Source organism: Anopheles marshallii, chromosome 2 (genome assembly GCF_943734725.1).
Source record: "Anopheles marshallii chromosome 2, idAnoMarsDA_429_01, whole genome shotgun sequence".
Taxonomy (NCBI): domain Eukaryota; kingdom Metazoa; phylum Arthropoda; class Insecta; order Diptera; family Culicidae; genus Anopheles; species Anopheles marshallii.
Window position 1 is genome coordinate 13,443,872 of NC_071326.1, and position 24,149 is coordinate 13,468,020.

The 24,149-nt window shown below is 45.2% G+C and overlaps 3 protein-coding genes across 3 annotated transcripts; 1 reads left to right on the forward strand and 2 right to left on the reverse strand.

Moving 5' to 3' along the window:
* Positions 1-7,900: 7,900 nt before the first annotated feature.
* LOC128710210 (uncharacterized) lies at positions 7,901-8,490 on the forward strand. Its single transcript, XM_053805255.1, has 3 exons — positions 7,901-8,062; positions 8,123-8,211; positions 8,277-8,490. Exons 1-3 carry the CDS (start codon positions 7,901-7,903, stop codon positions 8,488-8,490), a joined length of 465 nt encoding a protein of 154 aa, XP_053661230.1.
* A 1,238-nt stretch (positions 8,491-9,728) lies between these two features.
* Positions 9,729-11,104, reverse strand: LOC128709789 (acyl-CoA Delta-9 desaturase). Its single transcript, XM_053804808.1, has 4 exons — positions 10,846-11,104; positions 10,641-10,771; positions 10,011-10,506; positions 9,729-9,940 (listed from the first exon to the last, which is right to left on the reverse strand). The coding sequence occupies exons 1-4, from the start codon at positions 11,102-11,104 to the stop codon at positions 9,729-9,731; spliced, it is 1,098 nt and encodes a 365-aa protein (XP_053660783.1).
* A 5,394-nt stretch (positions 11,105-16,498) lies between these two features.
* Positions 16,499-18,699, reverse strand: LOC128710213 (acyl-CoA Delta-9 desaturase). Its single transcript, XM_053805257.1, has 4 exons — positions 18,387-18,699; positions 17,868-17,998; positions 16,736-17,303; positions 16,499-16,662 (listed from the first exon to the last, which is right to left on the reverse strand). The coding sequence occupies exons 1-4, from the start codon at positions 18,697-18,699 to the stop codon at positions 16,499-16,501; spliced, it is 1,176 nt and encodes a 391-aa protein (XP_053661232.1).
* Between the last annotated feature and the right edge of the window lie 5,450 nt (positions 18,700-24,149).

Here is a 24,149-nt window from a genome sequence, read left to right on the forward strand (position 1 = left end):
CCAGAACCGTGCGTCCTGTGTCCGTCATGAGGCGCGCGAGCGTAGTTAAAGATCGTTTTCAAGGGCCCGTATCGGCGCGTGTTGATTGTTCTGCTTTATAGCGCTGTAAACGAAACCCCAAAGCGTCCGGCCGGGTGCGCTTGCGACGGTATGTCGCAATCTAAGCCAATATCGTGCGTCAAACCACCCATTTTACCTTCATTTCACTCGTGTGTCAATGGCGGAGGGCAGATGATTAATGAGCGTTTGCCGTGTGGGCTGTGGCCCGCCTCGGAGCATCGAAACGATCTACTTTCAATCGTAAAATAATTTCGATACATCGATTTCGGATATGAGTTTGATGCTGGGGTCAACTCGGCTATTTCAATGTCCGGGCGTTTGATGAGTGCAATGTCCTTGAGTTATCCAATTTTTTTATAGTCTTGACATATTAAAAAAAAAAACCAAACCAAACTCTCCGGAAACAGAATGAGCTCTATTTTTATAACCCCAAGGATATCCCCGATATTGCAGTTTCCCTTGGAATTTGTGTATAGTCGGACAATGAATAATAATACAACATTAGAATATTGGCAAAAAACAGAGTATAACAGTGGTGCGTCGCTTAACATATAGCGAGAGAAGCGAGAGAAGTAGTCCAATTGAGCCTCTAAGCCGGACTGCTAAGCTGCTTTAATATTTAAAATACATAAAAAATAGGCTCACAATCAAATATCTTCACTTCAGGACATGCCGCATTACCTTTCCAATTGCAGAAAACGCTGAAACAGATCGATTGGACTAGATTCGTTCGCGTTCGCGATACGAAGTAATGTTTTCCGCTGTCAAAACGTATAACGCGTTCAGTGCTCGTTTATTTGGCTAACGCTTTGCGAAAAAGCTGAAGGTTGCACCCCTTGGAAACGGTCAAAGCTTCCGCTTCGTTGACATATGTCCGTCGGTTAGGTATATTGGTTTAACGCAGCGGGACGCACTTGTCCTACACGCAACGTAGCTTCGGGGCGTTCGGACTCATTTTGGGGAATCGATTTCGGTGAAAGGTGGCCGACACGTTTAACCGACGGCGGGACGGACGATCGTCGTAGCGGCGCGTATGGAACCGAACGGTCGAGCGAACGTTTATGAACGGTACAAAACCGATCTAATCGCGGTGGGCCGTTTAGCGTTGCTGTCAATGCAGTGCGTTTGTGTGGCCAGGGTTGCGTTTTCGGGGCTGAAACCAGCTTTACACGCATCTATGGAAATGGTTCGATATTTGGGGAGGTTTGGTGGTTATAAAAATGTCAACTTGATCGTAGATCGTACGATATCCAACGCAGCAGATAGTAGCTGTTGGCAGTACGGAATGCGGCGGGAAGGTTGAAACGATCATAAACGTCCACTGTTTCGACAGAAGGATCATTTTAATTATAACTAGTTTGTCTAACGATGAACAGAGAAAAATGGTCTTGTTTGAATATGGGTATTACACAGACATTTTGACAGCGTTCTTTCATCATTTTTTAAGTTTTTGCTACTGATGGTAGTAGTATTCAGTATTAAATACAGTAGAACATCGATTATCCGGGACCTGATTAACCGGTGTGCGAATTATCCGTGAGTTAAAAAATGACAGCTAGTAGAGTAGTTTTGAATTTTTAACGGTTAACCAGTTGTCCCGAGAGGAACTTAAGTGTCTTCTACATAGAGTTTATCTAGTTAAACTCCTTGTAAAATGTCCATATTGTTAATAAACAATATATTTTAATATTAAAAACATATGAATACGTCTAACGTTGGTTAGTCATCTTCATGTTCAATTATTGCACGTACAATGTTGAAGTGCCTGTTATCCGTGGAAATCAATTAACCGGCATGAGGCCGGTCCACCGTTCTTCGGATAATCGATGTTCTACCGAAAAACTTTTTTTTCATATTCCCCTTAAGTGTGATTTTTTTGCCTTTTTGTCTTAGAAAAATTGAAATTTGAAATTGCAGCTTCTGTCGTGTATGAGCTATTAGTTTTATAATGATTTTTTAACGTTAGAAAAGTTTTCATAAGTTACAGATCTTCATAACCGTTTAAACGTAACATTAAAACTAAAGTACATGTTAAGTTGAACGTGCGTCATGCAAGTGGTTTCGAGTGCGAGTGGAAACGTTGAAACCATTTCTGGTCGGTGTAGAAGTTGAATGCGAATGTGTCAAGGTAGTTCTGGAATCCTTACCACTTCCTGGAGTTTTCTGCAGGTTGAAATAGATTCTCCCCCTTCAGTCTGCAGGCTGACAGTCCGTAGGTCGCTAGGAAGCGTTGAACGAAGATCGATTACGACTTGTCCAAGGTCCAAAAGTTCGGCTCTATCACGACACATTCAACTTCAACATGAACAAAATCCAATAGTGGGAAACAACTCTGTCACTAGAACCCGAAAATCTCGTTCAGCTTAGCTCCCAAAGCAATTAAACACTTTGCGTCATAAGTACAACTAACTATGTTTCATAAAGATTTTATATGTTTGTTTACGTTCTAGGGAATTTGTGCCGTCGAGAGGATGACATCTCGTTAGGATTTATCGCTCTACATAAGTGCTGCCATAAAAGTTGAAAGCTTTTACAGAGCAGCGTGTACTGTATTTTATTTATTGTCTGCAGTTTACGCAGTGTTGGAAAATTTTAGGCAGTTTTTTAAAGGGTTTCAACTATACTCGTCAGAGCCCTTTATGTGTAATTCCTTCCCTTTTTATTGAGATAATTCTCAATAGTCATTCACAAGATGTTTTAGTGCATTTCAACGATATAATTTTAATAGCGTGAATTTCTTTTCGTAGACAAGGGACAGTGACGTTGTCGAGAAGTTCAATGAGACATTTGACATTAGTTAGTTAGATTAGGGTAGAGTTAATTTCGCTCGCTAACTAATTTTTATAACTCGAATTATATTTTTACGACACGATCTGCAAAGCAAAATACTAACGTTGTTTTACTGATTTTATTTTGCACAGATTCGATGAAGTATTATTAGAGATTTTCTACAATCGCTTGTACGGTAACAAGTGGTTCTTTAATATCTTCCAAAGATTATTTATTATGCAATTATTATCGTTTAATATTGTGAATAAATACCTTAAGTTATCCATAGCTCGTACGAACAGCGAACAAAACATTAATTAAACCCACAGCAGCGCACCATTCCGGAGGGAACAATGTGTAAAGTTTCGTTGGCGATTTGGTGTCTGCTACTGCTGACGCTAATTTTCACACCACTCACGCAGTCCACCGCGGCCCGGCGACACGATCATGCCAACACGCACGCTCATCGATTAACGCACGAGCCAGGCATCGAGTTTTGGGCGCAACTGATCGCGTACACAGGCTGCTCGCACGTGGTGCTGCTGGACAGCTTCGAGTTCCTCGGTACGTCACCTTTACAGTCGCGTTAGTTTTGCTTTTCTTTGCTTTGTTTTGTCGCGCTAGTTCTAGCGTAAACGGTCTAGGGCGCGCTTAATGACAAATGCTATTTGAAACTTTCATCGCACAACCGTTGCCCGGCCAAATTTTGCTAAAGCGCGCCGGTAAATGATTCGTTTGCTATCTCTATTTTGTACCGTAGCGAATCGGCAAACGTTTGCCAGGCTGCTGTTCGTTCGGCTGTTCGCGGTTGGCGTACGGGTGTCCGTACGGCGTCAGCTGCGAGCGGGCGAGCGCCTGCCACCGGCAACGCACCGGCTGGCTATTATCGTGCCGATCGTAATGAAGCCATCAATGGTGGGCACCGACGAGTTGGGGAACTTTTTCCGTCAGGTAGGACACTAAGCGTTTTTTTGTTCCAAGAACGCGTGAATTGTTGCGTTAGTCTCCGAAATAGGATTGCATCTGCGATCACGTACCATGACGATGGAAAGAGGTTTTTAATGATTTCTTTTTATTGGTCTCTCGTGTTTTCCTCTCCCCGTTCTTTCTTGAAGATCGCTCGCGTATCGTACTTTGTCGAATTCTACAGATGGATGTTTCTGTTCGTATCTGCCCATGAGAAGGATGTTTGGTATGCCCTTCAGCACTTGCCGTTACAGCCGGACACGAACGTTTGGTGCGTGATGGTCGGGAGCGGCGAAACCCTGCCCTTCGATCAACCGATTCACCTTGAGCGGAAGATGATGCCAATAGATCGATTCGTACGGCGCATGCAAATGATGACGGTTCACCCGGAAATGCCCAACCGCACCGTGGCTACACTGATGCTACCGGGCCGGCACACCAGGGCCGGTGTCGCCGTGTGGCAGCTGTATCGGGTTGGAACACGCACCAAAACGATTGACGTAGCGGTGGAGCTGCTCGGTACGTATCGGGCATGTAAAATCTGAAAACACTCTCGCCTGACCGAAAGAAGCTATCAAGCGGGCACACCAATTTTGCCAGATCTCTCAGGCTGCGGCACTGTGTGGTTAATCGCGGCAGAGAATTAGTATAACCATGGTTAACTTCCATGAAGGTGAGCAGGTGGAATGTAAACGTGAAACCGATCGCATAAGAGTTGAAATTGTCTGCTTTGTCTGTGATGCAGACGTCGGTGGTAGTTTCTATTTTGGAGATTGTGTGTGTGTCTGTGTGTGTGTGGATTGGCTCCAAAGTTCCAACAAAACTGTACAATTTTGGGAAAAAAAAGCACAACACAATCTTTGGGCGTATTGACATGGGCGTATGTTTAGTAATACATTATGACGGGGATGACTCGCGTTCGAGGCGTGATATTATGTTTTCCATCTCCCCAGCGCGCTGACATTAGCGGGCACGGTGAATGAGGTAGAAAAATAAAGTTTACGGCCAATAAAACAAGTTAAGATCTAACCAAGAGGGCAAAAAAGCGGAATAATGCCACGATCCTCCTCCGTATCGGATCGAAAGCCTTCGCGTCCCGTTTTAAACCAGCAGTGAGCATCTCATTAGATGCAGTAACTACGCCGCCGTGACGTAATGCGGCGTCCGTTTTTTTTTGTGTTCGTCCAAAAAATTGAGGTCTCCCCTGCGGGCAACTACTCGCTTAATGGATACTTGCGCTTAATGGATTACTCACGCTGTACTTAGCTCAGGTACTGAGGCATTTTATTAGCGTGCTCCCCCAACCCCACCCCCGGCCCGGAGCCATCTTTCGCTGGCAAACAAATCGGGGTGGTATGCCTGACCCACTGAACCTTCGGTGGACTCTTGGCAAAAGTTCAACAAAGGACAATCACGATGCCTGTGGCTGCACGGCGCACTGCAAACCGTTTTAACGCGTCGGTATTCTCCTATTGCACAATCGACCGCTAATGGTGTGTGAGGCGGTGTGTGTACTTCGGGCAAATGGGCGATGTGTAGCCCCGTTGCAGCGGGCAGTAACCAAAAGGGGCAAAGATTCTGCGACTCCACCGAACCACCTTCACCATTGCGGACGTTTTTTGGGGTGGTGCGAGTGGATGAATCAATGGTAGGTGACGTTGGGACGTTGGGTAAAGCGTAAAACTTTCGCTTAAGACATGGCACGGATTGCCCCCGTTGGGGTTGGTGATCCGTAGGATCGACAGTCGACATGCATTTCGGTCATAACTCAGGCGTTAGAGAAACCAAACACTGATCCGCGATTGATGGCGTTGTGCAAGGGTATGACCGGGTGTGTCCCACTCGCGGTGACATCATTCGCAGGTTGGAAGATCTCTATGGGGATAAGGTGGCACCGATCTCAGGATCTCACGAGGCAGTAGGTCACTGAGTTGATAGCTAGATGTGGTTGTTCTTGGACATCGGCTCATCTTTTGAACGATGTCAGAGGATTGCTTCTTGTGTATTTACGCCGCAGAAATAAGCGATACGGGACGGATGGTACTACACCCGGCCCTAACACCAGAGCAACGGAACGACTTCTTCGATCAGGCAGAGTTTACGATCATGGTGTACAACTGCACAGCCGAGCATGTAGACTCTACCTACGTGGCCCAAACCATGCCATTGTTTCGTAACGCAAGGTGAGCCGGTGGATCGTTTATCATCGTTTGACTAACTATTCAGCTTGTCGAATGACGGTAATCTTTCTGTAATCCCATAGAATCCGCATCCAGAAGCACAAACATAGGCGCGGACGGGAACAGATTGATTTTCACTTTCAACTGAGCATCACCAATAACTTTCAGGAATACTTGCCAGGAAGGTTCGCATACTCTCTACCAATTACTCATGAACAGTAAGTAATACGCCTGCTACTGAACAAAATATTCTTCTTGCTTCGACCGAGTAACTGTTGGCACGTTTTACAGCCTCAGCTTATACATTCACCAAGCAAATATAGGTTACCACGAACGATCGTCGAAAATATTGCTCACCATTCTGCTACCGTTGGCAACACTGGGCACGCTGCTGTGCTTATCCCTTTACTTGGCATTAAACGTTACCAATGGCCGACGGTCAAGAAGCGGAAGAGATCGTCCGGCGGTTTCCATCGCCGATGTGTTCGTTTGGATTGTTGAGGTTTTTGCGCAACAGGGCAGCACCATCCAGCCGAACTCGTCGTCCAGCATGATCACCATACTGGTGGCACTGTACTTTTCCTCCATCATGTACTGCACATACCTGACGAAGGTCACATCCCAGCTATCGGTCGATGTGGACATAGATTCCGATCTGGGCGCGTTACTAATGGCGAAGCAGTACCGCATCGGTGTTGTTGGCAACGTTACGACCGAACAAACGTACGGTATCGAGGTGCGTATCTGTCCGAGCCGATGCGAAGACGAAGATGTTTTATGCGCGCAGATAATGGTGTTCTAAAACCTGTTTAATTCCATGCATGGAAGATAAGGCAGGAAAAGGTTGAAGGTCGAAAGTCTCGATGGAAAACCGTTTCCGCTTGAGAATGGGTTTGTTTGTGGGGTTTTTAAAACAATTCAGCTGCGTATTCTTAACTCTTCGAGGAGAATACAAAGAAGGAGATTGGATGTTATACTAGAGATCATACATTCTTGGGGCACCTGGAATGTATTCTTGGAGCTCTGAGTTGTTTGGAAAGGACAATAGGACAATATCTTAGGCGGCCCGGTGGCATGATGGTAACGGCGCCGGTCTTCACACGAACGGACCGGACCATCCGGGCCAATCCCCCGTAGCAAGGCCGGGGATACGGCCAGGCCGTTCTAACGAAAAAAAAGGACAATATCTTGATGATGTCTTGATGAATTTCATCATGATCTGATAAGTTGCGCAATAATTTAAACTTGTTTGGTTCTGGAGGGTAGTACATGTCATTAGAATTAAACCGCAACCCGTCACAAACTAAGGCAAGTACAAAACTAAGACTAAGCACAAGACTAGTATTAATTATTTTCCAGTCTTGCTCCTACAACTAGAATCAATGAACAAGTTTGACTCTCTGATCTGGTGACATCGTAATGATGAATTCCCGAACAAACTAATTTCAAACTACGATTCAATTCAATATTTTACACCCCATCAGGCCATCGTTTGTTTTGTTTGACACTGATGAGCATTAATTTAAGTTAAACTCAATAAAAGCAGCTAATGTATTTTTTTCATAGCGCCTTGAATAGTGTTCACTCAACCAAATAATGTTTAATTATCTTCTTGCCACCTCCAACATTAGTGGCATTAATTATTGTCCAAAACGGATATTAAAAACGACACCAATGGGTGGGTAAGCTTGATGTGGTTGGCGCGACTTTCATGGTTGGTTTAGTTCGTTTGACACTAAATTGATTTACGGACAGCGTTGGTCTACCGGAATTACGCCTACTGTGTTGTGGAACACAAAGCTGTACAGTGAGCGTAGTCCCGAAAGCGTAATATTCTTTTCTTGCTCTACTTCGATAACATTACAGCAAAAGTATGATTTCATGGCAATCCGTTTGTATTCCTTCAGAAACAATACGATCCATACATGCAAGAGGTTGTGCAGCTACTGCAGCAAGACAGTTCGCTGTACGCGTTGTCATACGAGGAGGCTCTGCAGCGTGTACTGACTTCGAAGTATGTGCTCATTGGCAACACTGGAACGGTCCGCATGGCCATGGAAACGCTGGAGGAAATGCAACGTTGTAACGTAAGTATTGCGCGGTGCCGAGATGTGTCCTAGTGCCTGGTTTCCCTCTTCCATTCACAGATCACCGAAAATGACTTGTATCGAATGGAAGATATGATTGCGCTTAGGATACCATCAACTTACGCCTACCGTAAAATGATCAACTACGAGTAAGTGCATCGTTTTACTGCGCGACACAGTTATATGCAACTTCACTCTCGTTCATTTTTGACAGAATCCTGCGATATTATTCGAATGGCATAAACAACCGCATGAGGGAAGCAATGAAGCCGGATCTACACATATGTTACAAGTGGAATCGTTTTTATCGCATATCTATGCATAGCATGCTATTTCAGCATCACTTATTTGGAATGGGTGTTGCACTAGCTGTTGCTTTGCTTGGACTAGAGGTATTGTACTATCTCTTAAAGAAACGGATACGATAAAGCAAGTTCGGAAGCAATTGGATTGAACCTTGTCCGTCACGAACCATGACCAGTCGAGCCGCATCCCTATCGGGGGTTGTAAATGATGCCATTGAGTGGTGGATCTTGGTGGATCATTGATCGTGTCCTACCCGCGTGAACCGTTTTAAACAGCAAAAAGCAGAGAAAAACAGCAAAACGAAGACAAAAACAAAATGGAAAATGGCCACCACAACTTTACTCCCCATTTCCAACGGCACTTTGATGTACAACGCATCACAGCACTAGATTCAAGCATTATAAAACAATAACACTTCAATGTTTTTTGGTGTGCTTCAACATATCCCAAGAGTGATATAGCTTTGTGTGATAAAATATTAGGTGTATAAATATGTTCGTGGCATTATTAATCCTTGCTTGGCTTGTAAACAGCTGGCTACTAAATCATGATTCAAAATATTGTATTTTACTTTATACCAAATTTTTCCTACCTTTCGGATAATTCAGGCTGGTTGATCGATATCCGATCAATGATTCAGATTCAAGGTAATTAGATAATCCTGCTGCTTACTCAGTGTATTTTAAGAAGGGAAAATTGTTTGCTGATTACCTCCAAGTACCTTTGGAAGCTCGTCTTGTGTTTATGCCAGGATCTTCGACGAGCATTGCTTGATGCGTTGATATTATAAACTTCAAAACTACCACTCTTAAACTATTGCAAAATACATCCGACATGTTGGTGCACCTGGAACATAATTAATTTAAACCGTTTTAAAATTAAGAAGCAAAACTACAGTCAATATCTTCAATTTTAAACAATAAATAAGTGTAGCTAACAGTGTAGTTTGATTGGTTTTATTTTATTTAACAATCGAGTCCCCCACTTCCAAATTTGTCCACTGTCCTTGGCATGTTTAATTCCTTCTTTTCCTCCGTCTGCCCGCATTGAATTGGAAGCACGGCAGTAGCAATAGCGCCAGATGAAGCTTAAATACAATAAAATATGGAAACTAATGCTCGCAACACACAAACACACTGCCAACGAAAGTGCAACGTGGTGCAGATGCGATCGATCAACAGGACCTCAATATAACACAGACCGACAACTCCTGTCATATGGCAACGGTGCAAGCCAATGTGCCGGGGTGAACGCGCAATAAATTATTCTTCGTCCAATCATGCGTTGGAAGCAGGTGGGTGGACCTGCCGGTGACACTTACAAGGATAAGGTAGTCATCACCCGAACGTTGCCGAGGCAGCTAGTGAAGTCGTTCATTTTGCAGATAGTGTTCACGATTCAGATTGCACATGTCCTCAGCGCCGGCCTGCTTGAGACACTCAACGATCGGTTTGCCACTGTCCACCGCCATCGTGAGTCCCCGCTTAACGGCGTCGGTGGTCATGGTTTGTAGCTTCTCAGCCTGCCCGGTAGCAGCGCAGATGCGTATGAACGCAGTGGTACATCCCGCACCTGGATCGGACAATGGAACAAACTCGAATTACTCGAGAAATTGTGGCACAGGCTTTGGCGGCGTTCTTACCGTAGTTCCCGAACTCCCCGCTCTGGTAGTCGAAGGGCAGCAGATAGTGGTACTGCGGCCAGTAGCTCTTCGTCACCAGGAACACCATGTTGGAGTCCGACTGCTTGTGGCTTTTGTCCAGCCCCCAGACAAAGTGCGACGAGTTGACCATCCAGGCAACGTTCAGGACGATCAGGTAGCGCAACGAGAACGCCACAAAGATGGCTGCCTGTACGGTATCGCCCCAGTATTCGAGCGGTGCGTTGATCGGCAGCAGCACAAACAGCACCAGGTACAGCAGCCAGTAGAAGCGCCGCTGAAACATGACGATCCGGTCCGCCTCCAGGTCGCTCATGTCGACCTTTTCCAGCAGCGTCTCCTGTTTCGGGCTGAGCTTCCGTATGTTGGCAAACACCTGTGCGTGCAGGAAGTCCTTATCGCTGTAGTAAGGGTCGTCGACGGTGCGGTACTTTTCGTGATGTAGCCGGTGTAAGCGCACCCAGTCGTAGATGGAACCCTGCGAATACGGATCAAAGGTGAAACGGTGAGCTTTAGAGCTTTTTTCGCGATCGGATCGGTGTAAGCTTTCGACCGTGGCCGTTTCGAGCAGTCGAGCAGTAACACGGGTCAAAGCGTTAGGCGTTACCGCACCTGTCCGGCCAGCGTTTGGAAGATCATCAGCGTGAAGCGGAGCAACGGTGTGGCTTCGTACGTCCTATGCGCCCATAGACGGTGGGCCCCGGCCGTGACGCCCAAGATACCGCATAGTGTGAGCAAGAATGCTGCAATAAAGCAAACAATCAATAAACGCCACTCGTGAACAATTGCATTGACGGCCCGAACCGCAAACACTCACTGAAGATACACGTTATCACTGAGGTGTGAGAAAATAAAACGAAAATTCCGTACACGCCTAGAATGTTGAGATGTATGTAGAACAGTACCGACGGCCAGCTGGCCTCTCGCTTCGTATCCCTCGAGAAGGAACTGACACTGGCGCTTCCGGTGGGCTGTGTTTGGTCCTCCTTCGTACCGCTGCTGGATGGTGGCTGCTGTGATTGCTTTGCGTCACCCAGGTCCGGATTGGGGGCGAAATTTTCATTGTGATCGGCCATACTGCTAATGGGTGCGCACGTTTCCCCCTCACTGTTGGTGTTTTATGTTTTGTGCGTTGTGCCTACAAAACCGAAAGACATTCAAAAGTGTTGTTATTTTCGCTCCAGCTTTCGTGTGTTACACTGGCACTGAGATGCGGTGGAAATTGTTCACTAGTGGTTCACCTTGTCGCAATAAAGAAAAGAGCTTATACCAATGGAAATAAATCAAAGGAACCCGCGCTCACTCGGTCGGCTGTGCGCGTGTTATGGGGCCATGAAGTTTTACAACGGTTATCGGCCAGATAGCACTGTGATGATGGAAAGAGGATAGGCAGTACTGGCTTCCGTGAAGGTCAAGGGGTGTAATTACAAGGACTGCATTGAACCGCTTCCCTTTCGGGGTTTAACAGCAATTATGATTCTGACTGGTTTGCGCAATCCGTATCCTTTCACTTGCCCAATCACGCGCTGCGTTGTAACGACGGCCGTGACAGTCCAGCTGAAGACAAATGATGGCATAAAGGGTGTCGTGGAATGATCTCATGTGTCGTGTGCTTACCCGTTGTGGGGGAGAGGGTAGCACAAATTAAATTTCCCTGTCACTGCTTTATTCGTCTTCTTTTTTTTTGGTGGGGGTTTGAGTGAGGACATTAAAGCGACCTCTGAGTCTGCGGCAGTTGGAAGGACTTCGGTTTGGCGATAAGGTTTAATGGGGCCCGCAAAACCCGCAGCACAAGAGTCACAAAATCACAACCATCAACCCAACAATCACGCCTCGTTAGTGACTGGCGGAAGGCGAAAGGTTAATCGTATGTAAAGCTATACCCACCAAACGTCATACCGCCAAGAATGAATCGTTTAAAACGTACTTGAACTTGCGTAACACAAGCGCTGCAACAACACAAAAAAGTATCAAGAAGCCCCATTAAATATGCAATCATGCCATCGCAGTGGAGTCACACTTTAAAAGTCACTGTTCCATTACCCAGCAACGCTTTTGTTTTTCCGCGATGCTCCCAAGGATCGGAGGCAAATACAATGTTCGGTTCCGTTTGCGCCATCGAGAGCAATCAACAATGGATACCATGCGTACGTGTGGGCACTTTTTCGTAACATTCGCACGACGATTGAACGACCAAATTCGTTTACCCACGTGGATGAGACGTACCGGTACCGGTTAAACTGGTTTGATACACCCGATAGCGGGAAGGCTGAATTCGGGTTCAGAATTTTAGTTAATACAAGTTCTACCAAGCCACATACGTTTGGTACGGTTCGTTGACATCGTCAGTGTATGCCTTGGGTTCGGAATTCATTTGCAGACCGCCAGAACGGTTGCTGGAACATGGTTATTTTGTTCCCTTTCCATCCGAACTTTAGTGTAATACTCGACTGGCTGATCGTGGGGTACGGCACTGCCAAACGGTCCAGGGTTAAGTTTTCGTTAGAACAAAACCACAACAATCATTGTGCACCATTGGGCGCAAATTAAAATTGTAATGAAAGCACACACACACACACCTATGACACGCACACACATCATACACGCATCCATTTGTAATTGTCCGTGGATTTAATTGACCCTGGGAGATGGTTCTGCCAGTCATTGGAGGCGCTTGCGCTCCGTGCATTGTTAACGATTTTCCCGACCTCCGTCCCAGGGGAGGCAGGGGAGGGAAAATGATAGTCCCACACGCATCTGTTACTCATTGATCGCAACAACGCTGGTCAGTGATGAAAAACAAGCGCGAAAGAGCGAGAGAGAGAGAGAATAATGCGAGCAGTTGCTTTTTTTCCCAAACCAACTGATTAACGAAATCTTGATGGTGCAATCCCTTGTTAGCAGTACTGGTTCTCATTACTAGCCTCATTTGACTGTTTCGTGTGCAATTGCCTGCTCCGCTGAAACATTAACCGGTTAATATAGGTCAAACAGGTGGCCAGCTTGCGTTTAATTCCAAATCTGAACGACCTTAACCGCCAGCACTCGAATTCCAACCCTTAACTTCAGGGTGATAATAATCTCATGCATGGCAGTACCAGCCTACCGATTCGGGTCTGTTTCGAGAACTACGTGTAAGAAAAGACGCACACACAAAAAAAAATAACAGAAACATAAACATAAACCGAACCACTAGACTTTGTGCTAACCTTGACAATGCGGTGACACTTAAGACATCACTAAAACCACCTAGCCAACGATCGCCATGCTTTGGTGGTTCCGTTGATAAAACAGTGCGACTTAATTCTCTGTTGACGCGTATATGTGTATGTGTGTGTGTGTGTATGTGTGGCTTATTCTTCTAGTTCCTCTTTTAATTGGACGCCTCTCTAAGGCGGTGGAGACGGCATTTTGTAGCACCGTATTCATGCGTGTCTCGTTCGGTCACAGCTTTTATCACTGTTGGCCACTTAGCGTTTCGGGACATTATAATTTCATCCTTCGCACGGCAAAAGCAAACGACAAGCAATGTGTCGCAATGCAGGTGCGAAAACAATCGATTGAATTATCGTGACGTGAAGATCCAGCGGCCGGGAGTTGCAACTTGCGCCACGGTGTGAAGATCAATATCAAACACATTGTGCGATCGGCTGCGTGATGTGCGCGAGCATCACGGTGGGTTTGGGGGAGGATTAGCAATGCTTCAGTAAGGTAAGGTGAAGAAGATTGCTACCTCGAACAGGGTTGGATTAAGGTGCTATCTTTGCTCTGAATCAACCGATCTACTGATCACGCCATTAGTCGTGAGGGGGTAATCGTACCTAGCCGGACGAGATCTACTAGGTTCGCCCTTCCTATTCACACACTCGCATATACACACACACACAAAAGGCACACGTATAGATAATTTTTTCAGCACCTTTAACACACCGCACACTACCCTAAAACTCATACGAACCAACGAATGCGAAACTTCCTTATCGATCGAATTAAAATTCACTCACTTTGACCACGCCGGGCTTTGTGGCTAGCGTCACCAGTCGTTTCCGTACGGCGTCACCTTTAATTGTTTTTTTTTCCTTCCCCCTCGTTCACCCCGTTTACCGGTACCGTCTGGAGCGCCCTCGGTTGGTTTTTGTTCTAAAGGCAGATGACAATCACGAAGTGATATTCTACGAATTCCATCCGCGGTTCGTCGCCTGTCGCCGCGTTCGAGTCACCGTGATGGTAGCAGCCTCCTCGCTGATGGCGCGCACATGCGCCTATCTGTAACGCGTTTGTAAGTTCCCGAACAGCGTTCGTATGATAATAGCGCGTTCTGTGTTGGATGACGCGGGTGAGAGCCCACACACTCCGAGCGCTCCGTACGGGTCGAGTGTTCGATAGCGAATAACCGTTGACGGTGGTGCGTTCGTTGGATTATTGCGAACCCGCCCGGTGTGTAAGGCCACCAAATGGTGTTCGGCAGGCGCTTCGTAGCGCAAGGTGAAATGAGCGGGGAAAAACCGTTGCGAGGGGGGTGCTGCTCATTGGGATAGGAAGTGCGTGGGTCAGAAGAAGGAAAAAAAGGGTAACATGGCCAAGGTTGCCCTTTCGGTTCAGTTTTTTGTGGTCGATCGTACTTTACGGTTTTACGGTGGAAAGGTAAATATGAATACTACAAGTAAGTAATGAGTGATCTACATCGTTGCGAAATAAAATATACTAAAACAAACTTCAATTATTTTAATTATTTATTTATATTTAATTAACTTTTGTTTAAAATATAACTCTAATTAGTCTTCAATTTCAATTTCAATGTTTTATAAAACATATTATATGTACGCCATACATTGTAGGGAGAGTTTCCCTAAAAGAATATCTGAAAAAGGGTGTTTTTGGTTCCAGAAAGTACCAGATTATTGTGTCCTACATTAACCTTATTTTTGTATTTTTGTTTTGCTCATTAATCTAAAGAAAAACAACAATTTGAAACATTCTTTTACGCATGTCGACACAGTGACCAGTAGGAACGAATGCCCACCGGTAACCCGGAAAACTTGACCTCATGCCCGGTACCGGCTGGAATATTCAATCAGCCTTAAAGTTTTTACGCACCGTAAGAAAATGATCACACTTCTCCGTACGAACGGTCGCGATAAAAACAACGATCGCGTACAGTTCATCCATTCCATTCTCAACCGTGACCGGCCCTTTACGCCCGCCTGCCCTGATACCGCACCGTTCCAGCACACGCTCGAGGCACGGCAATCGAAGCGCGGAATTAAAAAGAAAAATGCCATTTTTTATGCAATCAAATGTAAATGTTATTCTCAACAAAACACTGCCACCACCACCACCCTTCGGGAACGTTCACGGCAGCTGCAAAACTATGCCGTAAGGGTGACGACGAATCGAAATCACTGGAAGAAATTTAAGCGGGATGCAATGCGAACGATCGATGGGGAATTCCACGTTAAAGGTGTCGCTCGCGAGACTCGCTGCACTCCCGGTAATTGATGGTGCTCGCGGGGGTGTTTGACAACCCCGAACCGGAAGTGAATGTACGCGGCATCTTTGGGATGTGGCCGATCCAGGTCCAGGTGATTGTCCGACCTTGCAATTGCAGTACACTGCGGGAGATGCATCGACACCGACAATGCAGCCGTCGATCGTGTTAATATTGTTTCGCAAAAGCCTCATTGCCGATGAATGGAAAGCTTCCAACGATACGCAAACGAATGGCGATTGGTTGGTGGTGCAGTTGCAAACCACCGCCAGACAGATCGCAGTGTCAAGTTCAAAACCCGACGCCGTATCGGAATTCTTCGAGGTCGGATTATGTTTAGTGTGAGCGGTGAGTTTCCTTGCTGTGGTAGTTACGGTTTTTGGCACTACATTCGTATGGTGGTGTTGGTGTGTTTATTTAACGATTCGTTTGCTTTGCTGTACGCGTTAAACCTGACTCGCAGAACTAGATTTGGAATATGTATTAAAATGTTACATTGCTATCAAGGACGGGTTGCGGGTTTTGCTATTTTACGGTTGCCGATGCAAAACATTCCTTATCTGCTTGGTACAGTAACCCATACATAAATAAATAATCAAGTGCTGCATATTACATAAGAGAAACTACAGTTAAATAATAAGACGTGTATGAATTAATAATTGCAATGGAACAACCGAAAAGGATACATACTTTCTTGTTATGAGTTTATGTTTATTTAAACTACGATTGATTTGTATTGTAATTTTACTGAAAAGTTATTCCTAATTTCTATAAAACATTCAACTCACAATAATTCGTTCTTTCCCGTACTTTAAGCACAAAACACTTGACAACATTAAATTAAAAAGGTGTTTATTCATTAACCATTCGCTGACTAATGCTGCAACACATTCTAGTAAAGCTGATTATGCACAAGCTAACGCAGTGTTACTCCCCTGCATTCGGTATGCTGGCTGCCAAGGCTTTACGTGCCTTCCGTTGTTCAGCACTGTGTCCTTACAATAGCATCCACGTCCTCCTTTGGTATGTCCTGATCGCCGTAACCCCACACGGCATCCTGGTGTGCGTACTCGTCGGTAAGGAAGCGTGTACCATCGCCACACTTGGCCGCCCGACGTGCGACAACTTCCGGTGGCACGGATTTACCTATTGCCGGTAGATGGAGGAAGGATATCGTAGAGTGATACGAATTGTTTAACACAAATCCCAATCCACTTACGCTCATAAGCCCATCCAAGGCGTGCAAAGCAATCGATAAAGCCCGTGGTGACGTTAAACAGATAGCTGCCCAGCTCGCTCGTCTTGTAGTCCCACGGGAACACGTGATGGTAGTTGTGCCAGCCCTCACCCATCGCGGCGATTGCGACGGCCAAATTTTCCACCGGGCTGATGCTCTTATCGTACGGCTTGTTGCCAAACATGTGCGCCACACTGTTCACAAAGAACGCAATGTTCAGCGTGGTGGTAAAGCGAAACGCAAAGCACACCCAGAACGCAATCGTTAGCTGCTCGGCCCAGCAGTACCAGGGCACCAGCACCGGCAGCCCGATAACAAGCAGCGCAAACAGTGGAATGTAAAAGCGGCGCTGCAGCATAACGATCGGATCAGCCTCCAGGTCGCTCATGTCGATGATTTTCCGCTTAGCGACCACTTCCGGGTGTGGGGTCAGAAACACCCAGCCCACGTGCGCGAAGAAAAAGCCACGCTTGGCGTTGTGCGGATCGGCATCAGTTTCCGAGTACTTGTGGTGTACGCGATGGTCGTGTGCCCACGTGTATGCATCACGCTGCAAAACAAGTGAAAGTAACGGATGAAAGGTGCGTGAGAAATAAATATTTGAAATCACATGCACGGAATTGCCTACTTTTAGGCGTATATGTACATTTAGCAACACGTGGTGGCAAACGGGGTAAGAATCGTGTATTAAGTAAGGAAAATCAATTTGAACGCTTTTTAATCGTTTAAAAACCTTCTATAAGGAGTCATGATCCCATGCAATTTGTTTAAGTAATAAAGAAAAAGTTAATTAATAAACAAGGTTAGTTGAGTTTAAGATGCAAAGGTCTTTAAGGTTCATCATTTACGACACAATTAAAAAAGCTTTTAAAGGAAGAATTGAACTTGAACAAGAGGTTTGGTTTTACAGGTCAACCTTATAACTTCCTATAAAAGGGTTTTAAGAGGTTGAAAGATTGAAAAGCTGTGCAACATCATCAACAGTCACAATAAAACTAATTTGATTAAACCCTTACCTTTAATAAAACACGGGATATTGAAGAATTTTTAAGGTATTTTAGGAACTACTGCATCACAAAACACATACAAATAAGTAATATTTTAATACACATACCTGCCCACATATTGTAAATAGGAACATCAGTAATAACCTCAATGGCCAGCGGGCTTTGTACGATTTGTGCGACCATAGCCGGTGAGCACCGGCCGTTATGCCCAAGCCGGTGGCCCATACCAATCCCAGGGCTAGGGAAGAAAATAAATATTATTATTACATTAAAGGACCTTTCTGCCTAAGGCGCAACGTTGGAGCTTATGTTGAATTCTATTCAATTAAAACTAGAATATGTCGTGGAGGATCAGGGATCTTTTTACACATTCTCGAGCTGTTGCAAGCTGAAATAGATGGAGTTCAACAAGAATTGCAAAGCTTTCAGAGGGAAATATATCGAGGAAATTTCGAACAGAAACACTTTTTACTTACAAAAGACTACTATAAAATTTAGGAAGTATTCTTGATCTAGTTTGTTACACAATTTAATCAAATCGGGGGCTTCAACTTAATAACTCCTGAACTTAATAATACCAAATTGTTAGCAGCTCACATACGCACACAAACAACAATTACACTTACTCCATAGATATGTGTAGAACTTGGCGCGGAATGCCACCAAATAGTAGAACCCAATCAGAAAGCCAACGTGCACGAACAGCTGGGCGCAAAAGTCGGGCCACCGTATCTGCGCCCGAAAGGGTACGCCCGTGTCATGATCACAGTGATTAACACCACCACCACCACTATCGCTGGTTGTACTGTTGTTGTTTTGGTCGTTGATTGTACTTTGGGTGTCCTGTTTCCTTTTCCGTGGCGCTTCCGACCGCGTGTTTGTTGTGAGACCGTTCGGATCGGTGTCTGTCGCTACACTGTCCACCACATTAGGTGTCATTTTTCCTTCCTTGCGCTGTTTCCGCCACACGTTCGATAATGTTGCTCACTGGGCACTAATGTTGCTTTGAAACATTACCTGCAGGAAATAATTTAGAACAAAAAAAAACAAGAGGTATGGGTGGGTAAACATCGTGCACTACAGCCCTGATACAGGTACCACTACCACAGACTAACCACTAACGTAACGATTTGAGGTTGGTACGTTAATTGCACACCCAATGGTTGACGTTTCGTTATCCGGACCAGAACCGGTGGTCGATCTACCCGTGACAAACAGCAGCAAGGAAAAGGACACCGGCAGAGAAATCAAACGACACGCAATCCCCCAGCAGACCGGCGAAAGCAAAGCCCTGAACCCGAAGGTGCCACTTGACGTTGCAAGAAGATGAAATTTTCAGGATTAGATAAATAGAAAATTGATTGATTGGTCAATATTTGAACGGGTTGTTGGTGCTTGTGTTGGGTCGGTACCGATACGTTGATACGCGACCGTACGCGTCAGCGCTGGCCGGGTTCCCGAGGAGACTAGAATTGTAAATGACCTCACAATCATAATTCAGACCGTTTGCTAGCAAACGCTTCCCTTAAAGTGTTCGTTACCGGGAAATAGGTGAACCGTACGTACTGGAGCGTATCTCTTACTGACCACCGTCGCAAGTCGCAATGGATAATGTTCGCGGGGATCGGAGATACGGAGAAAATGATAACTTTGCTCAACCCGGTTGATTTTCCAACAGGGAAAATAAAGGATTGGCCTTTGGCGGTATGCAGTACGCAACTTAATTAATTGGAACCCGTTTACTATTTGTTGGTGTCTAGGTGCAGTTTGTCTGCTAGGAAGGAAAAGATTATTAGACAGTATAAATGCGTTTTTTTAGATGCAATGCCCGTTCTATTTGCTTGATGTAGGTATGAAGTGGCTGTTACACATTTGAATAAGCGAACGAGCTGACCGTATCTGTACCGATAAGAGAATAAATTGTTCTGCGCTATCGCTCATGAAGTGTCTTGATCAAGTTGTGATGAATGGTGAGTGGCTTAACAAGTCGAACGGTAATTACATTGTAAAATTATTTCTATTACTATTGGGTGTACAAGTTAATTTAAAGCATTTCCTGAAAAAAAACAAAAGGGTCGCGGGGCCCGAACATCAAGTGACCTTGAAGGTCAAGGTTACGAAGAACAAGTGGCGAATAGGGAGACCAATAGTCCTCCCTGCTCAGACGTTTTAAATATCTTTCAGTCCAATCTGTTTGATAATTGTTTCTGAATTGCTCTTTCGTAAGGAGAGGAGCATAATCCTCCATCTTTATTCGGTGCTCCAGCTACTATCGGTGTACTAACGTAAAGAATATCATTGATGAGTGGTACAAAAGCAATGACTCGTGTCTATCCTGGTATTGAAGCCATTTTTCCATTCAATGCTCGCTTTAAAAGAATCAGGCAAGTGACGTTTCTCGTTCCCCGCTAATCACATGTCGACATGCAGAGGCTAACTTACTGCAAGAGAATATTCTGTTTTGGTGCTGATGGAACTTAATCAATGCATGCTTAAACATTGTGTTTCCTAAACTTCCTGTAATAAACCTTACAGACCTTCATATTCCAAAGTTGAAGAATAGAAATAACGTTCTCTGCATATGACGTCATTGCAACGGAAATCATACTATGATTTCATTCAAGAAAATATTCAACACCTTTTAATACGTCCTATTGTAATAATGGTGTATTAAGAGATGACCATCCAATAAATTTGACACATGAGATCTAAATTTGGACTTCTGGGGCGGCCTGGTTGTGTATTTGTTATCGACACCAGTCTTCACACGACATGACCGGTTCAAAATTCCATCCGCAGTACTGATTAATCAACTACGTTTTAAATAAAAGTCGAAGAAAGCTGAAAACGGCAGGTTTAGACCTCTTGATGAATGCTTCAAAACTTACTTGTACACCCAATAATATACAAGAGTAAAAGGAGATCCATCATGGAAACAAACTTCATTTTCTATTACTAGTGACGACTTTACTAACTCATTTATTCTTTAAAAAAAAACCTAATACATCCTAATTGCTAGACACACAGCTAATGTTTATCTCCGAACATGTAAGAACGATGAGCACAGTACTACCACAACCATTAGTGTCGCGATTACACACCGGCCCAAAAGTTAAGCAATCCAACGCGAAGGTGTAAAGAGTGACTCATAGGGTCACTTCCAGGGAACAAGGGCCGAGTAGAAGCGTTTTTTTTTGTTATGTTTACCACACTTCTAGGCTGTAAAAGCAATATCAACAGGAGGGGTAAAACGGCTCCATTATCACTCAGCTAAATGCCATCCGCTGGCAGACGTGATAACGAACAATGCACGGCAGAACAGATGGTGTGTGTGTGGTTGTATTGATTTGATCCACTCATTACATGCCCGGCAAGTTATCATGCTCAGTGATAGGAACCAATAGTCGATAGGGAAATCTAGCCCGATCCGGTTTGCGTGAGAAGTGCGTTTCTTGTTTACCTCCTCCCGCAGCGTCATATGTTGCTGGACGAATCAAACCCGAGCGTTCCGATAACCGAAGCGAATCCGCGGCATCCAAATTATGGTTATTGGTCGATTGTCTACTGTCAACACGTGATTGACGGTAGCTCATAAAATGGTCATAAACGAAATATTCTAGTGTGCATTGCAAGGGCATTACAGTAACCCTCCCAATGGCTACTGCGAATGAGCATAAAACACCTTCGGGAATGACTCATCGCCACACGGTTGGTGTGTGGAGTTGGCGCGGCATAAGCAAACGATGACCACAGTAACGCGCGTACAGTACACGCAGGGAAATGGTGATGTCAAATTCCTGCCACGAAATGGGGCCAACCAAACGTGCGATCGATGAAATGTACGATGTTGTAATCGAATAGCAGTTCCGTACCCCGTTTAATGCTGCATGAGCGTCCACGAGGGAAGCGTTTGTTGTCTGTCCGAAATGGTATCAAAATATTCGTTCATTCCTCACGTCACCAAAACAAAAAAAGCAACCGAAATGGTTGTCCAAATCAACCAAAAACACGCTTAAGTCATTGGGCATGTCGTTGGCGGGTGATCAAATATTTCAACATTCACCTAAAACAGTCACTCATTACTACCGTCGCCCCATGCGGACTGGATATGGCGCGCCACCATGCGTCACCGATACGCCGATACTTGGAGAAACTTGCAAACGGAAGTGATGCGAATGTGCGAAGTCATATTTAAATTCATCCATGCTGCATATGATCGGTTTCTTTATTTTTAGCCCAATATATTGGACCACCCCCCACTCCCCCCCATCATATAGTGGACGGGAGGGGCTGGACGGTGCAACTGCTGGTCAGGAGATGTTTTAAATTTCCCAATTCCGCTACGCCCCATCCAACGTACATGGGCAACTTCGGCAGTGTATGCAGTGCGCTTGGTTGACCTTTGAAATCGAAGCTACTCGGCGCGGTTACGCTTCAGGAATCGGGCAATCGATCGGATGCGGTTCAATTGGGTAGCCTCATTGACACTAATCAAAGTCTATCACCCAGAGTTTGGCGGCACCACCACTGGGGTGGGGTTAGAACGTTTGCGATCCCAGCAACGTGGAGCAACCTCAGGAAAACCTTGAAGCCCGTAAGCACTTGTTTGCTGAGTGAAGCCACAGTTGTTTTGGTACTACTTAACTTATTTATACACCACAAACAGTACACACCTTAACAAGCGCACCACTGTGATCGTCAGTGTCCAGAAACGGATGGCTAATGATGGTACACCTTCAAAAGAGCGTCCACTGTGTGCGGCTTTCAAATCCGGCTAATTAGCACAGCCTCCACCCACACGGTGTATATGCTGTGGGATGGAAATACGCGGGAATCTAATGCGTCACCCTTGCGATCCGGCGATCCGAACTCAAACTCAACCGAACGCTAGCCGATGACGGCACACACTGCTAGCCCAGATCTATCTGACCGGTGTTTGATTCTAGCCCGGTTAGTCCGGGACCCCGTCGACAGCGTTGCTTGCACCTACGAAAGCATGTCCCGTTCTCTCTGTCTCGCGCATTCGGGCCTACGTACCTTGGTGGTGGTGGTGGTGGCAGTTGTACAGCCACACACCGTACAGCACACGCCGGTATCGGAATGCTCTGTTTGAACAACGATTACGCAGACGGATGGGAGGAGAGCTCAAAAACAAACACCGGAATTATTGTACACCACACAACACATTGTATGAGACACACGCATTCTGCCGGGTTATTCTATGCTTTTTTTTTTTACTCTCCCCGGTGGTACGCTATGCGTCCGTTCCGTTCAGCGCTATCGGTCGCGCCTCGCTCTTGTGTACACATGTGAGTTCTTCGCCTCATTTTAGGTGTACTTTTGCGGGATTAAACCGGGCCGGGGCGGGTTTGAAACTAACCGCTCGCAGGAAAGGTAAAACCTTTAACCAACACGATGAGTTCACTCATAAAATAGTTCGCAGTTTGAAGCTTTATCAGATGCGGTGATAATCTTCTGTCCATATTTAGGAGTTTTTTTTACCATTGCTGGGTGGGTTGAGCTATTACAGTAATTGGTATGGAGACCTTATCGCTATCCACTCTAACGGATATCACTGATTGCAATAGAGCTATCGAACTATGTAACCCTATTATGTAGTTGATATTGTACGGGAATTAATCATAAATACCCGACGTTTTCGGTCTTGATCGAAAACAATATCTCCATCTTGATCAACTGTTGGTTGACAGCTGTACGTATTTTGTAACCTTGAGTGACAAAAAAACTGTGATGAACGATTAATATTTGTACAAAATAAAAAAAAAACACGTCGAAAAATGTGTGTTCTGTTTTGTTTTATACGCACACACATACACAGGCACGCCTAGTCACACAATGCTTTCGTTTCGACTACCAAGCGTCTCCATTGCGCTTACAACCCGTCAACCTAATCACGTTCGTTTGTGTTAAGATAAGTGCCACAGGGGAAAAAAGAGGTTCGTACCAAACTATTTAACAAATATCAGCAAACTATCAACTGGGCACGGTCACACCTTATCGATAACTTGTTGCACTTGCCCGGTGGACGCACGGTTACACCGTTCGATTACCAGCGATGGAATGATGCTATGCTGTGTGGGGAACTTTAGGAATACTGGCCGCATGCCATCGGCTCGATACGTAGCTCGCTCCCATCTTCTCTCTTTTTCTCTCTCTCTCTATCGCGTGTGGTAGAGGGTTTTCATACAATTTGGTTGAACGTAAATCTCCTTCTCGTTCAGTACGATAACCCATTCGTCACTAAGCATTGTAAGATTACATCCGATGGATTAAAAAAGAAAAAACAAAAAGCCACTGGTAGGTGGGCGATAAATGGGATTATTATAATCGGATGCTTATTTTCTCACAGGGAACCCAAAACATCCCAG